This window comes from Nuphar pumila, chromosome 13, assembly GCF_984573655.1.
Source record: "Nuphar pumila chromosome 13, dmNupPumi1.hap1.1, whole genome shotgun sequence".
In the NCBI taxonomy this organism is placed as follows: Eukaryota; Viridiplantae; Streptophyta; class Magnoliopsida; order Nymphaeales; family Nymphaeaceae; genus Nuphar; species Nuphar pumila.
In genome coordinates, this window is record NC_143261.1 from 6537601 (window position 1) to 6551287 (window position 13687).

The following is a 13687-nucleotide window of genomic DNA, read 5'->3' on the forward strand; positions in this document are numbered from 1 at the left end:
ACTAACAAACATTGTAAAAAAATGTATAAAATCATTGCTTAAGATAAATTATAAAAGAACATCAATTACCAGTAAACCTCTATCCTGGTTGCCTGGACTTACACGCATGGGTAAGCTAGAGTGTATTGTGACAAATGTCAGCAATTTTTTTCAAAAAACAACAAAAAAACAACAAAAAAACAACAAAAAAACAACAAAAAAACAACAAAAAAAACAACAAAAAAACAAGAACTTTCCAAAACATTTTAAAAGGAAATATCTTCTAATATTTTGAGAATACGCGTTTATTTTTTATTTATGGTTTAACTGCTATTTATCATGAAAAAACGTGTACTCTTATTTTTTATCTTGATAAAACTATTTTTATAAAAGTTAATTTATTAATCGTTGCCAATATTTTTCCAAAACATGCTACGGTTTCAAAATATTTCTATTTCTTACGAGATTTTGGCTGCCATTGTTTTGACGCTTTAAACACTTCTTATTATGCTAGAGAGAAGTCAATAATGGAATACTTCTAAAAAATGCAAATTTTCATTTAGAGTCAACCTTTTCCCCCTTACTAAAATGAAATTTTTTCTCAATTTTTTTTTATATATCACATGCTTTTGTTATTTGTTTTATATTTTTGAATTATAAATGCACTAAGTTTTCTTAATGTCTTCTTTAGAAAGTTTGATTTTATTATTAGAAAGTTTTTTCCTTTATGATAGTGATCCATAGAGAAACACCTTTACTGAATTACTAAATAACTCAGTAGAATTGATACGACCGCTATAGATTGGATTTTTTTTCACCCCTTCCCATATTTTGGAGGTAGGGGTGTAGAGACAGCCAAGAGGTTTGCCTAGAGGAAACCACCCTTGAAAGAGTGCATAATAGCTCACTGGTCGAAGCTGTGGGGTGTAAAAATGCATCGGTTCTCTTTGGATTAATTAATTGGTCTTTTTCTTCATATGAATCCAGTTTTTGTAAGTCGCTATTTTTAATTGTACGATGCTGATTGGCTTTATTTCTCCATTTTAGAAGTGCTAATCTAGACCATTTGGCACCAAAATAGGGATAACACTTGATCACTAGAAATGCCCAGAAAATATCATATTCCAAGGACAAATATTCACCACCAGTCGATCATGTGGCACTTGGATCCATATATGAATTACTTCAATTGTTTCAGCTTGAGCGGGACCAGATCAGTAACCCAAGTTTTAACAAAAGAGGAAGCAAAAACATGTTTTTGACCAAACTATACCAGGTCCAAGTTTGCATCTTTGGCCAGGTCCCTTGTTCAACTCATCCTAAACTGGTCTAAGACATTAAACCTGCCAATGAAGGGCACAGCTTGGTTGAATTAGTTCAAGCGTTCAGCTCATCCTTGAGTCTACAAATTGTTTACGACTCTGACTTAACTAATTTGGGCTCGAATTTGGTTCTAGGTACGATAAAAATGGACTCATATGGGTTTTAGTGGGTTTATGTAAAAAAAAGTTGGGCTTTAAATAGACATGTTTGTTAATCGGTTCTATATTTGAAATCAGAACAGACTCATTTTAGTTCCGTTTTGCATTCAAGTGTTATATGCGAGATTTTAGACCCATAAGAGTAAGTGGGCTTAGGTATAAACCGGGACTCCCAGCCGACACTTGTAGGGATGAAAATTGGTCGGAATAAGTCTGTGATCCTTGACCCGGCAATCGGCATTCTATCTGTTTCTTAAAAACAGTTCAGATTAGTATCCAAATCTGAATTGGGTTTCACAGTCAAGTTTGTGATCCAGTTAAGACTTGAGCTTCTCTGGTGCCATAGGCCTTGTTGACTTTTATATGGTCTGATATCTGATCCGATGTCTCGACATTTTAGTTCTGGATTCATATCCTTAAATTGAGAACCAAAATGTTCATTAAGATGACATTTAGATCTATTGAGAATAAAAATGTTCATTAAGATGACATTTGGATCTGTTAAGTCAGATTGTTTTTCAATTCACATCAATATTGCAAGCTGGACCTAATTCAAAATCGGATCAAAATATGATCCGTTTGCATTTTTACATATAAATAACTTGTTTTTTTGCTTTTCTATTTGATCCAGTTTTACCACATATAATTTGGGCTGAGGCCAACCGTATCACATCAGTTTTCTTTTGAAGTTGGATTCATTTACTGTTCATATTTTGAATTCGGTCTAGCATCATTCGGCCTGAATCCGTCTGTTTACATCCACCTACTCCCAGAGAGAGAGAGAGAGAGAGAGAGAGAGAGAGAGAGAGAGAGAGAGAGAGAGAGAGACTGCTCTCTCACACGCCTTCCCCACCCTCTGCACGAACTCAATTGGTGAGATCTGCAGCGCCGAATGCACCCGGCATCTTTTTCTTCTCCTCCGACAGGAGCCCAAAAAACCGCATTGCCCTGCCTCGGCCCTCTGGCAGACCTGCGACAACACTCCGTGGTTCACCATTTCAAAGAACCCACACTCCTTGCACACCCTTGCCACCCTCTGCACCAACTCGGCAAGGTTGAGTGTGTTGGGTGTGCCCTGCGAGGTCAATGAGCAGCATGCTGCAGCACAAGGGTTGAGAGGGAGAGAGTCCAATGGTACACGATGAACAAACAGTGTTTTTATTTTTCATCTTTGTTGTTATTCAAATTAAAGTGTTTGATTAAAACCACAATAAATTTGGTACTTACATGGCAGATGGTGCTATTTCACAAAACATAGTATTTTTTGTTTGTTGTTATTGGCAAAACTGTGAGTTGGACCCTGCAAAGTGGGACCAGCACACTGGAAAAAAAAGAAAACTGATGTGGGACATTATTTTACCATTATTACTATTATTATTATTTCATGCACTATCAGTGGGCTCCATCCGGTGGTTTAGGAAACCAGGCCTGAAAATGATACATTTATAGTATACATATAGAAGATTCAAAATGCTTAACATAAACATCGTTGCAGTCATGGACATGACGTGACCATGTCAATACACATCTTGCTTTTGTCTATGAGAGGTTGTGGGTGCTTGTGTCTTGTGTTGATGTGGTTCAAGTGTCAACATTAGGTGCTGCACGTCTCTCCCAGCTAATGTCATCTTTTTACATGGAGGTGCAAAACCTTTACTCCGGTTGACATATGTGCTTTTTGTTTGGAGTTTACCTTCAGCTGATGCTTGTATTTTCTTTTTTATATTTGTTATTTGCTATATTTACATTTTATTTACTTCTATTTCTTGTTTTTCTTCATCATTGCATGTCAGAAAAAAATTGGTTTGCCTTATCTTTGTACATGTCCTGGTTGTTTTACTCTTGTCATTTTTGTTCTTTTTGATAAGTAGTTTCCGTGAAGCAGATTTTTGGTTTTCCCTAAGTGACAACCTTGTAATATGGATTGTAAATTGTCTTGTAGACAATCCGTCTGAAGTACCTCCTTGCAGATACAGAGCTTCAACAATTTGCACTGCAGACAATGGATATGCTCCAAGGGAATTCTCTGATGGATGCCCATGCATTGGTATTTTTGTTCTATTCAAGCCTTTCTTATTTTTTGTATTTCTTTCATAAGTAGTTTGCTGTGTGTTGTAGGGCAACAATAGAGTCTCCTTTTGAATATTCTGGAGCTCTCTATTTGGTAGCATTTGCACTGCTGGTCCTTTATATATTTTTCTTAGAAAAATCCCAGGTACTATAGTAATCAATTTGTTAACATGTATATGTATGTATGTATTGTTAGGTTGCTTTGGTGCCTCTTGGAGGCTAGTAAAGTAAGATGCAAATTCCATAAAGGGATCATCACTGCCCTGGATTATTGTACAGCTTGAGTCTGTGATAACTTTGATGAGACACCGAAACTATAAGTCAATGGTTCACTTTGTGAAACATAATGAACTTGGTCCAAATCATGCATAACCACAGGTAAAGATGGATGGTTTTATTTTATTGAGTCACATTTATCTTGATTGGTTGTGATCTAGATGCAACTTGTTTGATTTAATCTATGACCAAGCTTGCTAAACAAATAATTAGTGAAACTTAAGTAAATGATTAATAAAATAAAATAGGAGAAATCAGGCATCATATATCATTTCTTTTAAAGGAGTCTGAGAGGTTATTGATGTGCTTTAATGTATATGGCGTGAATATTAAAAAAAATGAAGTTTAATACATTAATAAAGCTAGCACTGCTGTTACATTGATATCTGTGACAGATTTGCACAAGGATGTGGCACAGAAGACACTGATACAGGAATTTTACGAAGATTAGGACATGAAGGCACACATATTTTGATATTTATTTTATATTGTAATATCACTAAATGATATTGTGATATACATTACTTGGAAGGAGTACAGTGCTTCAAACACAAGTATACATTTTGAAGATTCAGGATAAAAATAAACATCAGAAAATGTCGAAAAAAGGGAAAATTATTCCAAAATATTCGCTAAACACATGTTTGTCTCAGAATTTGTTTTGGTATGTTGCTTATTGTGTCATTTATTATGTGGTGTTATGAACCATTGACACATGGCTCAAAATCACATCTCCTTGTATAGACTGCTGTCATATTACTCGGTCACTGCGATGATGTGCCATATTTTACCTGAATCTTTCAAGACATGTTTTATTTTGTATAAATAATTTATGACTTGGTTAACTTGACCATTTCTAGGTTAAGGTTTTACCAGATCATCAAGTCCACCGAGATTTTTAGATAACCGACTTCCAGCCTTGTCCTATGCAGTCAAAAGCGCTAGCCGGCTGCTAGGTGCCAGGCCCCTAAAAGACTTACTCACGCCCATAGTGACAAACGTTTTTATTGGCAATTTCTCATTTTTCAAAAACTAGTGAGAAATCGAAAAAATTTCATAAATATCTCATTTTTTCGGCAAAATCTCGGCAATAAAAAAATTAATTAAAAAATATATAAAAAAATCATAAGGAAATATTAATAAAAATTATTTAAAAAAAAATTCATGATTTTTTTTGCGATAAATTGCCGTTCAAAACGTAAATATCAATTTTAAATCACAGTATTTATGTTTTTTCATAAATCTCATGATATTTTGAAAATCTCGCGAGAAATTGCCGTTTTAAACTTTCAGGCAATTTCTCGGGATATTATCGCAAGATTTTCATAAATCTCGCGATATTTGTCACTATGCTCATGCCTAGGTATAACTAGTTAGTTGGCTAGAGACCAAAGAAAAGTAGAAGGAAAATAGGAAATTATATCAAAACGTTAAAACTTAATACGTGTATTCAATTTAAAATTAAACATAGGAAAAATCTCTCTCTATACGTTTGTAATTACATATACATATGCTTTATATATATATATATGTGTGTGTGTGTGTGCGTCACAGGCCTATTTCCTTCAATGGGCCAGCGCGGTGCGACGGTCCCTCCTCACCGCCGCAAGCCTACTTGTAGCTCGCTTGCCGGTCGCGGAAGCTTGTAATCAGAGTGCAAGAGAGCAAGAGAGAATTGAGGGAGAGAAATTGCAATCACAAGAAGCAATCACAACGAGGGTGAACAAAAGAAAGCTCAATGCATTTACTTCATTCACAATTTTGCCCGCAGGCTATTACAATTCAAGTATACGGGCTGCCCCTTCGGGGTATTGATTCACCTGAACCGGGCAACTTACATTAGACTCAACAAAAGCAAAATAGACTCTAAGCGCAACTGTACAATATAAGTCGCAAGGGAACATGCTCCCCCTTTCAAATCATGCGTCGTCCTCGGTGCCATCTGTTTCGTGGTAAGCTCTGACTTCAGCCGGGTAGCGGCTATTCATTCGGAATGCAGGCTCCCACGTTGGTTCTGCTGTTTCCTCCCACTGCACCAAGTATTTCTTCGCCTCCCCCAAGTAGTTGACTTTGTGGCGAAGGATCTGACTGAGGTGCTTTTCGGCCCGTTGTGCTGTCGGGGCCCTCTGCATAATGGCATTTCAGGATAAAAATGACGGATAAAGGGAAATGACTTGTATCATCCTTATCCCAACATTTGAGTTCTGCTGCTAGTTGTAGTGTCACTGATGAGGTGGGGCCACTATGGGTACATGTAGATAAACTTGCAAAAACTGGAGAAGGAGGTGGTGAAAATAAGAGATTTCGATGCAAGCTCTGTAAAAGATATTTTGTTGGGTCTTACACAAGAGTGAATGCTTATTTGTTGAAAATACCAGGACATGACATTTCAGGACATAGAAAAGTTAATGAGGCAATGCGAAGACAATACAAGAAAATACTAGAGGAATATGAGAAGAGAAAGACAATGACCGATTCTTGTGCAGTTAGTGTGCCATTTGCAAGTCACCAAGAAGATGCTGAAAAAAAAGAAAAGTCAATGTAGGAGGTAGAAGAACGATACAAGCAACATTCAATATATATGGAAGAGAAGAATTGGATAAAAAAATTGGGTGGTATTTTTATTTTAGTTCACTCCCATTTAATGCGGCTAGAAATCCTTATTGGAAGGATTTAGTAACATTCTTCGCAAATTGTAATTTGAGTGACTATGTGCTTCCAAGCTCAGAAAAAATACGAACCACACTTCTTGCAGAAGAGAGGGCAAATATGAAGAGGTTCTTGGAGATTAAAAAATATTCATGGGAGCAAAATGGAGTTTCTATATGGATGAACAAATATTCAAAGGCGTCCACTGATCAATTTTATTGCTTTTTCGCTTAGTGACCTAGTATTCTTGAAAGCAGTTGACACATTTGGAGAATATAAAACTGCAGAGTATTTAAAGGGGTTGTTTATAGAAGTCATAAAAGAAGTGGGTGATCAGAATGTTGTACAAATTATTACAGATAACACTCCAGTTTGTAAAAGTGCAGCGTTGAGTTTAGAGAGTGACTACCCTCATATTTTTTGGACTCCCTGTATAGCACACAACTTAAATCTGGCCCTAAAGAGCATATGCAACCCCAAAGAAGAAAAAAATTCACAAGCATATGCTTTATGTTCATGGATTGAAGATTTAGAAAGAAATGTCAAAAGCATTAGAAATTTTGTTGTTAACCACCATCGTGCTAATGCTATATTTAATAAGCATTCTGATTTGAAATTGTTGAAGGTCGCTGAAACACGTTTTGCGTCCATCATTGTAATGGTGAAGAAGATTAAAAAAGTGAAGAATGCTTTGGTTAACATGGTGACTGATGAAAATTGGACATTCTATCGTGCTGATGATGATGTCAAGGCTCAAGAAATTAAGAAATTCATTGTTGATGATGAGTTTTGGGACAAAGTAGTATACTTTGTTCAATTTACCTAACCTATTTGAGAAATGTTGAGAGAAGTTGATAAGGATGAGCCCATGCTTCACAGAGTTTATGAAATGTGGGATAATATGATTGAAAAAATACAAGCTGTTGTTTTCAAGCATGAAGAAAAAAATCCTGCATTGGATGATTCAGAAAAATCTCATGTTTTATCGGTTAAGAACATGAAAAACGGTAATGTAAATGATTCTAATGGATTAGAATCTCGAAAAACAACACCAAACAAGGTTAGATCATCTTCTTGGATCGACCTTGGGGTTCTTGGATAAAAAATCATGGTTGAATCCATGAACTAAAGTGTTTTCATGGTGGAATCTAATATAAAATCATAAAAAAATTAGTAAAAGCATGAAAAATATGATGGAAAATTAGGGAACAAGAAATTGGAAACCATGAAGCTTTGTGCTTATAGTAAGACAAGGATGCTTTGATTTAAGGGCCCCCCATCTACATGGTTAGCTATCTTCCCCACTTTTGGCTGCACCCAAACTCAAAGACCAGACAATGTGGGGGTGCCCTGCACATGTCTGCTTTCATTAAGGGTACGTTTGGTTGTTTGTGGGTATCATGCAAATGAGATTGACTTTCTAAATATCATGAGAACTTGAATTTCAAGAGGTCTCATGAGATTCACTTTCTCGTGAAGGTACTTTTAAGTTTGGTAGATTTCGCAAAAACAAAAACAAACAAACAAATGAGATTCACTTTCTAAAGAGTATGAGAAAGTAAATCTCATGTGATCGAACCAAACTTACTATAAGCAACACATTCACCACTCTTACTCTTAGTTCCATCATGTCACAGTAAGATTTTGCATAGTTTCTATCACTACTTGTTTAAAATCATTTTGCTAGCATTGTCAAATCAATCAAATTTCAGAATAGATAAGGAGAAGTTTAAAGGGGAAAATCCATTTAGGGGCCAACATCTTGCCCTTAATTCTAGAAAAGAGACTTACATTTCTGAATATGGGCCTCGACTTTCGCAGAGGCTGTATTCAACTTCCTACTCTTATCTTTGATCATTAATTCAAGTTAAAACCCCATCTTTTTTTTTTTGAATAATTTAAGGGAAACCCCCCATCACCGCCAGCACTTTGGTTGACCTCAGGTTCGTAAAATCCTTGATGTCCCTCCTCCCCACTGGGGAGTATACTCGGCTTTGACCTTGTGATAAGGAACACCACTCATGGGTTTTGAACTTGTGATGTCTCATCAACTTAGTGATATTTACAAGTAGCTCCTACTAGATGAGTAGAGCCTTTGTGGATTTTTTTGCTCCATCTACTGTTAAACATGTATTAATCTTAGAATTTTATGCTGTGGAATAATAGCAGCATATTCATTTAATTTTAGTCAGAAGATGGGATAAGAGCAACACTCCTTTGCATTGCATGACACATTCTCTTAATTCAAAATATTATGCAAAAAAGTGGCAAGCCCGTGGTATTGGTCGTGTCCCTCCAAATCTAGACCCAGAGCTATCAAGACATAGAAATATGTGTATGATAAGACTTTTTCCTGAAGCATATCTTCTAAATCAAGTCACACAAGACTTTGTAAAATTTTCATCTTCGAGATTATATGGACCAACATTATTCGCGAGAGTGAAGGATAATATATATCCTATCATATGGTGGTCAACATTTGGATCAGAAACACCTCTTCTCCAACGTCTTGCATTACGATTGCTATCGCAACCTGCTAGTTCATCTTGTTGTGAAAGAAATTGGCGCACATATTCTCAAATCCACAACGTGAAGATGAACAAACTCACAAGCAAGCGTGCAGAGGATTTAGTATATGTTCATTCAAATCTTTGATTACTTTCGTGAACTAATGATGAATACAAGTACTAATTTGCTTTCTTAGTTATTTGATTATTTGTTATTTATTTTTTTTATTTAAATATAGTTTTATTGTATTTAACATTTTCAAATTGGGTTTGTAACGCAGACAAGAAACATCTAAATTTTGGGATGTAAACCCAGAAGAGTGTGTCTTCGAGCAAGACTATGATTTCAACATGACAAACATGGATTTATCTGAGCTCAGTCTTCCTTCTAATGATGCATTTGATGATGAAGAAGAAAATTATTAAGATCCATTACTTTTGGTATGCAATTTAGTTATTTTCTGCTTTACATATTTGATCGATATTTAGGTTGATTTATGTAATTGCTATACTTATTTGATTGATATTTAGGTTGATATATTGTATGCATGATGAATGATATTATGACAATGTTAACTATTAAATCATGATAATGTTAACTGTTAAAACTTCAAAATTATATATATATATATATATATATATATATATATATATATATTCATTTTTGCCCTGCCGCACCCCGCACCCTAGGTTTTTGAAAGTGCTGCACCCCCGCACCTGCACCCATGTGACTTAGGTCAAAAATAAAACTTTTTATCACCTTGTAATTGGCTCGTTTCGGTCTCGTCAATGAGACCTGGGCCACGCCCAGTCTCAATTATCGTATCCTAATATGGAGGGTTTTCTTATATTTCTACAACACTTAGCCAACTTTTAGAAATCTTAAAATTTAAATTAAGTATGAAAAATACACGATATTACACTAGATGTGTCTTTAACTACTAAGGTTTTGTCATGGAGTTCTCGGTCTTTGGCCAAGTTTTTATGCAGTGAAGCTGAAACCTTGCTTCTCATTTATTTAGAGTTTATGCTCACATTTAAACCCAACTCTATGAAGCACATTAGGTAGAGTAACATTTTGACAAGGAGTATTCATGTGTTGTATGAGTATATATCATGAAATTGTTGTGACTTATAGTTGAAATGTTTCTTTTATCATGTTATTGTGATGGTTGATTTTACTTTTACTGCTCTTTATAGAATTTAGCTTTAATTTGGTTGAAATAACTTTTCCCTGTTCTTACTTTTGTTGCTACTGTAACGCCCCAAAATCTTAACCCATATTTTTTGAGTTTTTTTTTATACAGCGGAAACCAGTCATATCATAGGGCTAAGCATTCCAGAACATTACAGGTGGAGCAAGACCAAAACATTCTTTTCATTTCAATATCAATGAAAATTAAGATCAGAGTTTCTCACACTATCCTTGGAACAGTAAATCCAAAATCCCGATCGAAGCCTCATCCCGCGGCCGCTCCTAACTCCAATTCTTCACCTGAGATTTATAGGAATTAGACTATAACTGTCTAAGTAGGAAATCCGTAATTTTTAAGGTGGTACATCATGAATCCAGTATGTAATATGAGTGTCAAGTATGATGTTCAGTATATACAAAAAATAAACAAAGGTCTATGCTACGATAGTCAACAATTTATCAGAAGTTAACTGGAAGGTAACATCAATAGCAACATTTATATATCCCACAACCACAATATGAATCCACACAATTATTCAGAAAAAATGCAATTATGACAATTCACAATTTAGGTACGCATTCATACCACAAGGTACATCCATTACACATAAAAAAATGTTAAACCATACCATGATACACAATTTTAGTACAACAAGACATTTAACATACTTTGAAAGTTAAACATCACGCATCCACCAAACATATAACAATTAAGGAAATCGATAACACATGCATGTTCTAATGCATAGCAGGAAAATGCATGACTTATGTGTAATGCATGAATCCTCTTATTATCTTTCCTTAAGTTTCTCTTTCCATATGCATGCCCTATTAAATGATACAATTTAATTTCCTCTTTTTAATTACCATTGCCTAATGGTTGACAAATCTTTTTAACAAGATTTGGCGGACAAATAAGATGCCTAATGAGTGGAGGAAGAGTACTTTGGTGCCTCTATATAAGAATAAGGGTGATATAAAGATTGCACAAACTATCGTGGTATAAAACTCATTAGTCATACTATGAAACTTTGGGAGAGGGTGATTGAGTCTAGGTTGAGGAAGATTGTCATGATATCGGAGAATCAATTTGGTTTTATGCCTGGAAGATCAACTATGGAAGCTATACATCTTCTTAGACAACTTATTGAGAGAAATAGAGAGAGGAACAAAGATTTGCATATGGTTTTTATTGATTTGGAGAAGGCTTACGATAGAGTACCTAGGGACGTTCTCTGGTGGACAATAATGAAGAAAGTTGTTTCTCTCAAGTACATTAGTATAATTAAAGATATGTATGAAGGAGTAGTAACCAATGTCTGCACTTATGGAGGGGTGACAACCAATTTTCCTATAACGGTTGGGTTACATCAAGGATCTGCTTTAAGCCCTTTCCTATTTGCTATAGTGATGGATGAGCTTACGAGATCAATTCAAGAAAATGTGCCGTGGTGTATGTTGTTTGCTGATGATATTGTTTTGATTGATGAGTCTAGAGCTGGGGTTAATGCTAAGTTAGAATTATGGAGACAGACTTTGGAAGCAAGAGGTTTTAAGTTGAGTAAGAGTAAGACATAATACATGGAATGTCGATTTAGTAAGCAACGAAGTAGTGATGGGAGTGTAGTGAAGCTTGGTGAGCACGAAATACCGGTGGATGATTCTTTCAAATATTTGGGATCTATCATTCAAAAGTATGGAGAAATTGATGGAGATGTAAATCATAGGATAAAGGTTGGGTGGATGAAATGAAAGAGTGCAACTGGAGTGTTGTGTGATCGTAGAATGCCATTGCGGTTGAAGGGAAAGTTTTATAGGACGACTATTAGGCCTGCTTTACTATATAGTACGGAATGTTGGGCTGTCAAGAGACATCATATTCAAAAAATGAGTGTAGCTGAGATGCGTATGCTGAGATGGATGTGTGGAAATACAATAAAAGATAAGATTCAGAACGAGGAGATACGTAAGAAGGTAGGCGTTGCACCCATTGAAAATAAGATGAGAGAGAATCGTTTACGGTGGTTTGGACATATTCGACGAAGGCCTAATGATGCTCCAGTTAGAAGTTGATAAGAAAGGATATGAATGCTTTGAACCTCACTGAGGACATGACATTGGATAGAAATGAATAGAGAAGAAGGATTCATGTGGAAGACTCATAATGATTTTCTTTGTTGGTTTATATCGCCGACCCCAATTGTTTTGGGATGAAGGCGTAATTGTTGTTGTTGTTGTTGTAATTACCGTTGCCTGCAGATACACCAAGCGGGTACAAACCCCGAGGTCAAGTAGGTTTCCAGGATAGCTTAACACACAATTTGTATTTTATTACTGGGTTCCAACTTAGCCCTCGACCGAATCACCTTCGGAACATTAGACCTCCACATCTAATGTCGGGGACACAAGGGACACCCCACGCCCACAAGTGCCACTTCCTTGGTACCATAAACAAACTCACAACTGTGACCAACACACCACTCCCCGGTAAAGTGGTGGACTCTCTTTAAAACCGTGGCCAGGAGAAAGAACCTCAATATCGGGTTCAGGGGACAAAATTATAGCACACAGAGTTTTTGTATCATCACAGTCTCCCCAAGACCGGATCTCTAAGATTCTTATACTCAAGATGTGATATCCCAGAATGTATATTACACTGTTCTTATTTATTATCTTTTTATTAAGAGCCAATTATTGAGGTTTGCAGTTCCACATGCAAAAAACAAGGCAAAAACTCGCATCAACCCCTGCGAGAACCATCACGAGACTCCAGCCCGTGGAAACACATCGAACAGTGCAATATAAAACAATAATATAAAGTATGATTTTTGCGATGCATTTAGACAATTAAAGAAAAAGCAAACCCAAGCTTAAGGCTCTTCAGACCTGTGATGATTCATTTAAACCATCGATGCATCGTATGCAAAAATCACAACAACTTGCAATGTATGCAATAATACCAACATGATTCCAAATGCACATTCATTCATACCATTTTAACAATGTGCATGAGCTTCCACAGTCATATGCATGTGTTCACCATCCATGTGTAAGTGCTTTCATGTAATCACTTAGCACACATGCATTCATCCATCATCCATAAGCACATAAAGACATTTATACCTGATTTTACATGCTAAACACATCGATTTCGTGTATGCACATGTACTCAAAACAAATCCATAAATGCACGATAAATAAACATGTCCCATCAATATAAGCACAAGAAACCTTTTCATGTGTTAACATTCACACACATGAATATAACCCAGATTCAGCAATTGAAACTTCAGGGCTGCACACATTCATATCATGTATGCGCCTATATCAAAACAACTTTGCCATGACATATTATTAGACATCAAATACCTCACATGTTACCAACTATAAAGCATGCTAACATGTGCCAAATGCATGTGCACTCATGCAACCCTAATACAATCATAAGCATGTCATATCTCAATCATATGCATCTTCATTATGTGTGTCACCTACATCACATACGGGTATCAACCAATGCATATCTCTTT

The 13687-nt window shown here is 35.9% G+C and overlaps 1 protein-coding gene across 1 annotated transcript in view; it reads left to right on the plus strand.

The window, feature by feature from the left end:
• LOC149817632 (protein SWEETIE-like) overlaps positions 1-13687 on the plus strand; it is a 180327-nt gene that overhangs the window by 33284 nt on the left and 133356 nt on the right. Inside the window, exon 8 of the mRNA XM_089985742.1 lies at positions 3403-3507. Within this exon, the coding sequence (XP_089841868.1) occupies positions 3403-3507 (105 nt within the window). The remainder of the gene's footprint in view (positions 1-3402; positions 3508-13687) is intronic.